The 12180-nt window shown below is 31.7% G+C and overlaps 1 protein-coding gene across 8 annotated transcripts in view; it reads right to left on the reverse strand.

The window, feature by feature from the left end:
* LOC126735770 (E3 ubiquitin-protein ligase TRIP12) overlaps positions 1 to 12180 on the reverse strand; it is an 87031-nt gene that overhangs the window by 8340 nt on the left and 66511 nt on the right. For all 8 annotated transcript variants that reach the window (XM_050439873.1, XM_050439874.1, XM_050439871.1 and 5 more), the window contains 4 exons: positions 8897 to 9271; positions 8555 to 8692; positions 4920 to 5063; positions 4618 to 4795 (listed from right to left, as the gene is read on the reverse strand). In XM_050439873.1, coding sequence (XP_050295830.1) covers positions 4618 to 4795; positions 4920 to 5063; positions 8555 to 8692; positions 8897 to 9271 — 835 coding nt within the window. The remainder of the gene's footprint in view (positions 1 to 4617; positions 4796 to 4919; positions 5064 to 8554; positions 8693 to 8896; positions 9272 to 12180) is intronic.

Consider the following 12180-nt stretch of genomic DNA (forward strand, 5'->3'; position numbering starts at 1 on the left):
AAAAAAACATACAATAAAATAAAACATACAATAAAAAGCAGGCAAACATTTTGCAAATAATAGGTAGCTAATAACGCCAGTGTGTGTGCTTTAAAAGGAAATATTAAAAAAGGCTTCTACTGTATATAGGGCTTTTTGCAGTAGTAAAGATTTTAGGGCATTGCGAAAACAACTAAAAGTAGTCATCGATTTTATTACGGAAGGCAGATGGTTGTGCATTTTTATTGCTGCATAAAGTATAGAGTTCTTTACTAATTCCGACCGTGGAATTGGCAGATGAAGATTATGATCAATGTTCCTTAGCTGTGGGATGGTCTTTCTGGAATCTGCGACACATGTTTGCGGATAAGGCAGATAGATTCAAATATAAATACCGAGGGAAGAGTAAGGATCTTATATTTTATAAAATTGACTTGGCAGTGAGCTCTACTATTAAGTCCTAATCAGTATCGAAGCGCTCTCTTTTGAAGTTTAAATATACGCTCAAATTGGGTCTTGCAGCATGTACCCCAGAATGGAAGGGCGTAACAAAGATGTGACTCAAAAAGAGCATAATAAACTGTTTTGGCCGTGAAAAAGCCTAATTCTCCTGAGATTGATCTTATGGCAAAACATGCCGAGCTTAGTTTTTTAGATAACGTATCTATGTGCAAATCCCATTTCAAAGAGCCGTCCACAACAAGACCCGTCTTTTAACAACAAATCTACGCGTGTATAAGTCTTTAAGGTTCTAAATTCCTTTGGTTCGTGCTGAAAGGAGACCTTAAGGGAAGGATCTTTAAAGGCTCGTTTTTGGCTCTTTCACCCTTACTTTTAACCGCGAAAATACAATCCACATAAATCTCTCATTGTGTTGCCTAAATCCACAGTGTGTTTTCATTTAAACATTAATTTTAGTTTACCAAAAAAAAGTTTTGTTTACGGGAACATCCCAATATACTCTCTTAAACTACTTAATAAACTCTCTTTTACCACCGTAAAAATTTTAATAATTATAAAATTTCTACCCATCTCACTCTTTCTATTATGAAAAAGTCATATGGAAAGTAATCGAAATAATTGCTGGATAACTTCTTAGTAGATGAACTTTAACTAATTACCTTAAACTACTTAATAAACTCTCTTTAACTACCGTAAATTTTTTTTTCCCATTTCACTCTTTCTCTTATGAAAAGGTCTTATGGAACGTAATAGAAATAATTGCTGGATAACTTCTTAGTAAATAAACTCAAAGTTTATATGAAACTAAAATCAACAAAATCGTTACAAGAGTTTTCAAAATATTCAGGTTTTCGTGAAGCCTCAGATGCGATCAAATTTTTTTTCAATCCAATTAGAAACTATTTATTAATAACTCCAACGCTTGTATTTCGAACAAACCTTGTAAGGATCTTCTTGGTAAGAAAACTCATAAAAGACTAAAACCAATAAAATCATTACAAATATTAAGAATTTTGTAAAGCCTTTGATACAATCAAGATTTTCCAAATTCAGTGAAGAACTAATCATAACTCCAAAACGGTTGTATTTATAAGAAAACTTGTAACGAGCTTTTTGGTGAAGCAACTCACCAGCTTTCATGGAAAATTAAAATTAATGAAATCGTTACAAGAATTTCCAAAATATTAGGCTTTTTATAAAGTTTGTAATAATATCCAACAATTATTTCGGGTCATGCAAAAGTTATTTTGTTTTCTCTTATTTGGAACAACATCAGACAGAAATGGAGAAAACTTTTCTTGTTGTTGGAGGTTGTTGAGAATTTCAACAACCTCCACGTCAGGTTAGTAAAAGTAAGAAAAAAATAATGAAAAAAAAATTGAAAAAGACATTTAACCTATTTACCCTTTCCCTGTCTGATTTATGGCTTTTTTCATTAATTTTCTTTTAAAACGTAAATTATTATTTACCCATCAATTCAGGAAATTTTAATGTCGTTTTTAACCAATTTAAATTTATTTGTGAATTTCGTCCTATAATCTGAATACTGTATGAACAATTTTGTGACTATAAACAAACATTCAGTACAATGTTTATAATTATTATTTATAAGCGTTTTTTTATAATTTTTATACTATTTAGAGTAATATGCTAATAGATAATTAAAATCCCTTAAATTTAATATTTTATCACATTCACATTCCTTACTAGTTACGTTTAGAACTAGCAATTATTAATTCGTGAAAAACTGCTACATATAGATATAGAAATCTATTATCTAAAAAAAATCAGAAAATATATAACAGGAGATCCAAACGTATAATATTATATTGGGTTGTACTTATTTTTCCTTAGGAGACGCCATAAACACTAAATTAAATTCTCTTTTCAATGATTTATCAGCCTTGCGCCATTACTAATTCATTCTCTTAAGAAATACCACGAGCGAAAAAAAGCAACGTATATCCGTTATAAAATAAAACGAAGAATCATTGCCCTTGGGGCAATATACAAAATACAAAAATGGTGCATAAAATTGATATATAGTAAAAGAAAAACTTATCCCTGAAATATTCTTTTTGAGGAGACGGAAACTTTGGATATTAGACAATTATATTGTTTGGAAATATCAAAAAATATTTATAAAAACAAAATTAAAGTATCGGTAAAATAAAAAATTTAAAAGATTTTGTATGTAAAACACCAACCTAACGTTGTCTACTGTATTTTGCTCCGAGGATATTTAATTGGTTGCCCATACATTCAAGAAAAATTTAAAGTATTCATATCAATTTATTTAAGACAAATGTTCGTGTAATAATTTAATTAACCAAAACTATGTAGGATCATTTTGACACTTCTTAAATTAATGTGTAAGTCTTAAATCCTGTAATTTTGTTATTCTTTTTGTTAACAGGTAAAACAAGTAATTAAACTAAAATACATAACGTAAATCTTCCAACAAGTTGTTGGAAAATCGCCAGTCATACCTGTTTTGAAAAAAGGCGATCTAACTGAGCTGCGTAATTACAGGCATATTCCGATTTTGTGCAACTTTTCTAAGCTTTTTTTAAATCATGTATTTTCCATCAGGTCTACTCACAAATTAAAAGCTTCATATCATCAGATCAGCATGGATTTACGCAGAGAAAGTCTTGTGATACAAACTTGACTTGTTTTTCTCAGAGTATCTGTACTACACTGGATCAGTTTGGCCAGGTTGATATAGCCTATATGAACTTTCAGAAGGCATTTGATCAATTAGACTATAAAACACTTCTTTGTAAAATTAATGTCTTGGGATTTTCGGATAAATTAGTTGGTCTTGTACAATCTTATTTAACTAGCCGCCATCAATTCGTCGAAATTGAGGGTTTCCGTTCTCGTAGTTAGTAGGATCTAATTTAGGTCCCCTTTTTTTCTGATATTTATTGATGACCTTTTACTAAACTTATTAAATGCCCGAGACTCAAGTTTGCGGAAGACCTTAAACTTTTCCTTAATATTATCATTATCCACGATTGTATTGATTTGCAAGATCAAATAAAATAATTAATATATGGTGTAAATCAAACATTCACCTATTTTCGAAAACAATAATATCTGTTAATATTTGATTACGCAATTGAAAATAATATTTTATCAAGATGTAGTGAGATTAGGGACTCAGGGATTACTTTTGATCGTAGCTTTGACATTAAAACTCATCTAAATAATGTCATTTTAGCTGCCTCTAAATCTTTGGGATTTATTATTCGCAACAGCAAGAATTTTTAAAACCCTCTAAACACACTAAAAATTCTGTACTTTAGTTTTGTCAGATCCAAATTGGAGTAGGGTTGTTTCATTTGGCATCCAATTTACCGGGTTGTTATCATGAAGCTTGAGTCTGTGCAGCGCAAATTTTTGAAATATTTAGCTTTCAAAGAGGATGGTGTTTATCCTGCTAGAGTACTAGACAATGATTTTTTGTTAGATTGGTTTGGAATGGTACCCTTGCAAATCAGAAGGCATATATTAGGTATTACCTTTTTATTCAAACTCTTAAATAATAAAATTGATTCTACCGAGTTACTAAATCAAATTAGATACATAATTCCCAGGTTAAACGCAAGATATTCCTTAACTTTTTATTGTCAACGTTCTAGAACTAATATGCTAACTAGAGCGACAATAAATTATGTCTGTTATTTTTTTTAAAACTTATTGTACACAATGTGATATTTTCTATGATTCTTTGAAAGCAATAATTAGCAAGGTTAATTGATCTATTACTGTCTTCAATTGTTTACTTATTTTATAGTTTAGGTTAGGGTTATGGCTTATTAAGTAATTTTATAAAAATATTTTTTGTTTCTTTTTCCTCTTTGGTTTTTTTTTTGTTATTATTCTTTTATAAACTTTATCAAGACTTATTTATTTTTGTATTTTCTGTAATTGGGCGACTTACCTGTTGAAAATATATGACTATTTATTTATTTATCTTTCTTTTTATGTCAACGAGCAATGTTTTGCTTTCAGGCCTTTTAACGTTTTGATTAGGAAGTGTCCAGTTCAAATCATGTATATATATTTTTAATGTAATTAATTTTAAAATTTGAAAGATAATTATTGTAGTGTGAAATTCCAAATAAACGTAATATTATTATATTTAGATAAAGCGAAAGGGTTTTTTACCTCCGACTGGTAACCGTGGACTGCCGGTAAGGAACTGCACAAACATCCGTTGCTCCTCGTAATCGTAAGAGCTGAGTACCTCGAAAAGGAACCGAATCGCCCGCGAGTCGGCCGTGTATCCGTGGTCCGGTCTGCAGCACTCCATCAAGGTTTTCACGTCCCAACCCGCCACGTGATCCTTAAAGAAAAGTCAATTAAAAATCTCTGGTGTCGTTTGCCTAAGCCATGATTATTTGAAAGACCAGTAGTTTTATTAATAGTAATCAACAATTTTGCATTTTATAAAGGTGATCTTGTCTTACCTTGGGACTGCCACAAAACACTTGCTCGAGCTCGTCGGGCTGGAAGACACGTAAACATTTCAATGGAAACACCGAATCGAATCCCTCTTTTAGCGCCTCCATTTGACGACTGACGCCTTCGTACAGCATCCAGTGGGTCATCACCTGTAAAATATTAAAATTAAAATTACTGGAGAAAAAGTGTAGCAGGTTTAAGATCATCTCATCTAAAACTGATTTGTATTCTAGAAGAAATGCATACATTTCGGCCTTTATTTAGGCAGTCTTTAGAGCTGAAAACGACATATTACAGTTTACAAAATAGGCAAGCTTATTGTTTATGACGTTGTGCTGAATATTTACAGCAAAGGGATAATAATTTTTAATAATACCTATAATTACCCAAGGAGGAGCAGCTTAATTCTAACATTAAAAGTTTTTTCTGTCAACGTAAAATCATTTATTATTATAATATTCAATTAAGTATGAAAATTACTTTTTAAACAATAACACAGCACACAATAAGTGCAGGAATAGTGCAATAAGCAATTTTTTCGTCTAATATTTAGGTTATGCACATCAGTTCGGAATCTAATCCTTCGATATAAATATGACGAAGATTTCCAGTTAGGTAAATTATAGAAAAAAAAACAAATAAAATGCAATACTGGTCGATCGGATACACATACTCAACCAACCCACATCCTTTAGTTTATGAGAAATATCCTCCTTTCTCCTTATGCCAAATACAATTCTGAGGTTTTTCTATTATTAGGTAACCATTCGAGCAGTCAAGACAAAGTTTTACAACTTTGCAACAAACAACTTACAACAAACCTTTACACTTCAAAGCAGGTAGACAAATATCTGACAGTGACACAAAATAATTTTTAAATTGCTCCATTGAAATTGTTCAAAAACTCTTTAAAATGTCGATTTACACTACGGAGGAACGTATTGACATGTTTTCAAACTACATTAGAGGAATGTAGGCTCAAGAAGTGGTAGATAACTTTGCCGTGTCTTATCCTAACCGTCCCGTCCCGTCTAGATCAACTGTACAACGGTTTCATGAAAAATTTATTGGATGGATGATTATGGATGATTTGATGGATGGATATTTATCGATTGGATGCATCGCCAGTTCTCACTTAAAATGAAAAAGAACCGAAACTGTAGTAGACGAAGAATTTAAAATGGAGGTATGCTTGGCCGTTGAAGAAAATCCAACAAAAAGTCTTACTCAGTTTGCTGAAGTTACCGGAAAAAGTAGAAGTAGTTGCTATAAGGCAATCAGAAAAGAAAAATACAAATCTTTTAAAGTTAGAAATGTTCAAGAACTGTTGCCTAATGATTATTTTCTTAGAATGCAGTTTTATGAACAGTGGATGGAACGAATAACCAACGACCCCACAATTACAAACAAAATACTATTTTCAGACGAAAGTACTTTCTGTACAAATGGTACAGTCAACAAACAAAATACTCGAATATGGGCGCGAGAAAATACTCACGTCATCCAGGAAACGCATACCCAAACAAGACAGAAAGTTAACGTGTGGGCAGGAATTCTTGGAGATCGAATAATTGGACCATTTTTCATAGAGGGTAGCCTGAATACTGCAAAATATTTAGAATTACTTCAGGTGCAGGTCATTCCCGCATTAGGAAACGCTGTTCAAAATGGCAGGATAATTTTTCAACATGATGGAGCCCCCGCTCATAATGCAGCGACTGTTACCGAGTTTTTGAATGCCACGTTCCCAGGACGCTGGATTGGACGTTTTGGGCCATCTAAATGGCCGGCGCGAAGCCCCGATCTTTCGCCTTTAGATAACGTTTATTGGGGCTATCTATCATCGAAAGTGTTTGATATTGTTAGAGGCAGACCCAACAATATCGAAGAACTTTTTTGAGATTTTAAGGAAATTATTTTGTGTCACTGTCAGATATTTGTCTACCTGCTTTCAAGTGTAAAGGTAATGAAGGTGCACATACGAGGTGCAGAAAAAGCAAACTTTTTCATCAGAAAAACGTATTTTAAATAGGTTTCTCGCAAATTTTTTTGCAAAATAATGGGATTTTTTAAAGTCTGTTAACTTAAACTTTACTTGTTCCAAGTTTCAATCCTATCGATTAAATAGAACAGGTTCTGACATGGGGTTAAAAATATTACACGTAAAACCCTATGACCCGAGATAAAAAAAATGCACTGTATATAAATTGACACTTAAGTAATTCTTTTGTTAACAAATAGTTTTTAAACCAGAGTATCCAATTTTAAGTTCAAGTGTAACATGTTCAATAAATTTTAGTTTATTTGAAATTGTGTGAAATTGTTACATCATTATTAATTTAAAGTCTGGTTAATAGTCTAACTTATTTAAAATCTCAGTTCGATTGACGTTACTACAAAAAAAGGATCCTGAACTTTTGAATTCGCTGGATTAATTTTCAAATGACGGTTTCGGCAAAGTTATTGCGATTTATATAAATATTAAGGTCAGCTTCAGGGGCGTGACTGGGTTTAAATAAAAAACAAATTTGGGTATCATCTGCATTGGAATGACCCAAAATGCTTCCTTGTGGCACGCCAAAGATAACGTTAAGTGCTTCCGATATTTTGACAATTAACAGAACTTGTTTGCAGAAAGAAAAGATGATGCAAGTGTTAAAATCCTACATAATGTAACAAAGATTTATATGTATCTCATGATTAATCATGATATGAATATCAAATACTTTGGTTAGTCTAAAATAATTTAAATGGTTGCCTGATCTCTATCCAAAATCCTAAATATATCGTAATAAGAACTGCTGAAGAAAACTTAAGATTCTAATTCTTTAGCAGGCAGTCCACGAACTCCAACTTTCAACTGCCTGGAAGAATAAAAATATGACGCTGTTTGTTTGATTCCAATTAATTTCAAAAAAGAGTGGAGGATTAAGGAATTAACGAATTTCTTCCAGACAGTCTAGGGTAAACTGCCTGGAGGAATGAAGATATGTTCTGTGGGATTTTTAATTTTAGGCAAGAGAACAATATTAGCCTTCTTCCACTTTTCTGGAAAATAGCGTTTCACCAGATAACAATTTATAATATGGGTATGATGGTTAGTAATCGCAGGACAATACAGTATAATAGTAGTAATAAAAACGTAAATGTTTAATATTATGAATATTTCATAATATTTAAACATATTCATGGCATTTGACACCTCAACATCCCTAACTCAGTCAACATTAGAAACAATCAAATCGATAAGACTCATAGAAGTATCAGACATTCTTGTGGGCTATCATACCAGTTGTTTTAAATTATAAATTTCAGTAATTTCAAATAATGAAGGATTTACGTTTGAATTAAGGATATTTATGTTAAAGTTGCCAAAAAGTGAAAAACCCTTTAGGAGGAAAACAGATGATAGATGTTTTGGGCGTCGGTTCTATAACTTACTCTGTCATCAATATAAATGTATAACATTTCACTGGCATTTTGCTTCAAAAATTAACTTCTCTATCCAAGATCCAAACTTCAGAAAAATCAACATTGTGACCCAATGAAAATTTTTGTTTTTTATTGTGATTTTTCTTTTTAGTATTATTATTATTGATAAAAAGATTAAATACAATTATAAAAAGCAATTCTCGCTTACCTTTACATACGTATGTAGGTTATGTATCGTGAGGTGGGTGTTTTTGCCGTTCTTAATCAGTTCGACGTTATACCCGGGTATCACAAAGTCCAGGCCTAAATCTTCGATCGGGCAACCGTCGAATTCGAGCTTTTCCACCTAAAAGGAAAGTCGAATAAAAATTATTATTTGTTAATAATTACAAATGTACTTATATTTTTACATACAAACACTTAATTTTGCTATGATTCTTAAAGTGATCTCAAACTGAGACGGCGATAATAACGAGCATTAAACTTTTTTTACTCTTTTTAAACCTCACGATCGATTCATGATTTATGATATAGTTAAATATTAGCTTACCCTCTCGCTTTTCTCCTCCTCGCTCAAATCCCCATCGTTGAGCACCTCGTCCCGTTGCCTGACGATCTCCTGCATTTTCCTAATGGTAACGTACACGTCCGGACTGACGTGTTTCAAATCGGCCAAACTAAGGCACTGCTCGTGTCCCAACAGCCAGCGGTAGAACGTGAGCGAGAACGGTAGATCCAGCATCCTGGAGTCCATCACAGCCTTCGCCATAAATTTGCCTAAGAACCTAAATTTACTCTTCACTTTGGTAACGGGGCCGAGTTTGGCGCCGCGCGACACCGGCGCCGGAAACAGTCCGCTCTGGTTGTGCACGTACTCGCTCTCCGATTGGGTCGCGTTCGGGGCGTACCAAAGCTCTAGGTTATGCTGTAATTAATTAATTAATTAAAATTTATCTTTTTGTTACATCCGAAAATTCGAGGCAAAATTTATTTTATTTTGGCGTATTTCTTCAATACCCATTGAATAGCAATAAGGCCTAGCGCTTAGTACTCGCATAGGGCGATAGATAGACTTATATTATTAAAACTATTGTTAATTTATTTTAAGGATCATGGAGCACTTTTATAGGCTTCTTCACTTTGTAAAAATCAATTTGTTGTGACATGTTTCTAATTAAATAATTTGTTATTATATACTCTAGGTTTTGAGCAATATTTTTAATGCTATCAATAAAAAAATTAAACATAGAGGCTGCTTCCGACACATTAGTTGCATATATATCACTTCCATTTGTGTCGAAGTTTATGTTAGTAGAATCAATATTTTTTTGCAATAGTTTGTATATGCTTTTAAGATACAACCACATTCTGCCACTATTGTTATTATTCATTTCAATATTTTTTTCATAGTATTTATATTTTTTCTTTTTTAAAAGGTTTACTAGCCTATTACGTTCTCTTTTAAGATTTTGCCATAATATCTCTTTTATATGCTATATCTCTTTACCATGGTACACTATTTCTTCTTGCAGTTGCATCTATCACAGGATATTGACTCTAAAATACTTCTACAGTTTTCATATATTTTCAAAATTATTTTTATTTTATTATTTTTTAAATATATTTATTCATATATTTGCGTTAATATCATAGTTTTACTATGAATTACCATTTGCAATTTGAAAGTAGAATATTTTTTTCATCAAAAGCCTTATTATTGGACTATTTAATCTGCCACAATATAGGATTGATCAACTAGACCAAATGCAAAATAAATCAATGAGACCGATTTTTAAATGTAATAGTTATACTCCAGTTGGGTCGACGTTAACTGTCCTAGGCACGTTTTATGTCTATCAAAAAATAATGTTCAATGTCTATTTATGTATTTTTAAATGATAATTTTTTTTATGTTAGATATTTTTATACAGGGTGTTTCATAAAGTTGATATTCCAAAAAAAATTTTTTTTCTTATGGAACACTATCATATTATTTTTTTATAAATTCTTAAAGCCCTCCTCTTTTCAAAAATATATCTTATTTTAGCTGTTTCCGATATTACATTATCATTTTTCCATTTTCCAAGTCTTTTAATTTTTATAGAAGTAGGCTATGGAAAAATTTACTTCACTTAGATTATAAACTTAATATTTTTCGACATATTATAAAAAAATAAAGCAATTAACAATAATTTCTAGGCATATTTACAGAGTTTAATAATAATTATTATAAACTAGTATTACAAACTAGAACCATTTTTTTCAAAGTAGGTGTTCAAACTGAACACCTCCTTCTCGAATATATAACAAACACCTTTTTCTAACTGATTTACAAGCGTTTATAAGCTCAATAGGTCTAATAGCACGAAAAGCTTGCCTAGTCGCTACTTGCAACTCTTCCCGTGTTTCGATAGTTCTTCCTTTAAAACCTAAATCCTTCAATCTCCCCCATAAAAAAAAAATCTAACGGCGTTAGGTCGCAAGACCTAGCAGGCCACAATATAGATCCCTTAGTACCAATCCAATGATCCCGAAATTCCTAATTTAAAAAATCAGTCGAAATTCGTGCGTTGTGCGAAGGACAACCGTCTTGCTGATAATACGTGTTTCGAACTCTCGCTAATGGTAAATTTTCATTAAATTATCCAAATAATGTTGTTATGGAAGTTCTCGTCCAATCTGCACTTATTGACATACCAATCACAAAATGCAATTCTTCTCTGAAAGTCGCCATCCTGAAGGTGATGAACTTTCCTAACCCTGTAGGGTTTAAATTTGTGCTTTTTAAGCGTTTTTAAAACTTTGGTTTTTTCAACACCTATTTCCTCTGCTACTGCTCGATGAGTCTTGTTAGGATGATCTAAAACCTCATCTATTATATTAAGTTCCTGAATTTCAGCTTCAACATCAACAGCATGCAAGTTTTGGGCCTTGACGTTTTAAAACTTCCGTGCTTCACAAGATTTAATTTTAACACTGGAAATATTCTTTTACTGGTTGACGACGTTCAGGTAAGGTATTTAAATATAATTCACTGGCTGCCTCGGAATTTTCATTAGACAGAAAATAGCACTTTAACATGTCAACTTTTTCCTAATTTTCATACATTTTTTTTTAATTCTCTAAATATTTGAACACTATATAGCTCTAAATACAGCGAATTCAAATATGTTACTGACAGGAGAAATAAACAATTTTCTATCTGACTGTCACATATGACATGTGCTGTTTTTTACCAAAGCCTACTTCTATAAAAATTAAAGACTTGGAAAATGGAAAAATGACAATGTAATATCGGAAATATCGGAAACAGCGAAAATGAGATATATGGTGTTATATATTTTTGAAAAGAGGATTTCAAGGGCTTTAAGAATTTATAAAAAAATTATATGTGTTCCATAAAAAAAAAATTGGAATATCAACTTTATGAAACACCCTGTATAAAAAATATATAACATAAAAATATTTATCATTAAAAAGTACTTTGAGAAAGTGTTTTCAGAAGTCAATTATCTTTAATAGCTTAAATTTTTTTTACAAAATTTGATCTCATGACATATAAGTCAATTTTTTTCAATCTGTTCGGAAAATACGAGTTTTCTGTTAAAACAGTCGAAATCGCACCACCCTGTACATAACAAATGGGTATATAGCATTTCTTAATTCAATCCTAGAGGCTTATTAATAGAGACAATCTTCCAGCTAACATCAAAAGCAGTGATAATTTAAGTAATGTGAAAAGGGAATGGTGAGTTTGCTTTTTATATTCACCACAGTTTTAGACTGGTTTTATTTTACTCTAGAATAAATTTAATTTTAGGTTTTATCTATTTA

This window comes from Anthonomus grandis, chromosome 4 (genome assembly GCF_022605725.1).
Source record: "Anthonomus grandis grandis chromosome 4, icAntGran1.3, whole genome shotgun sequence".
Classification (NCBI taxonomy): domain Eukaryota; kingdom Metazoa; phylum Arthropoda; class Insecta; order Coleoptera; family Curculionidae; genus Anthonomus; species Anthonomus grandis.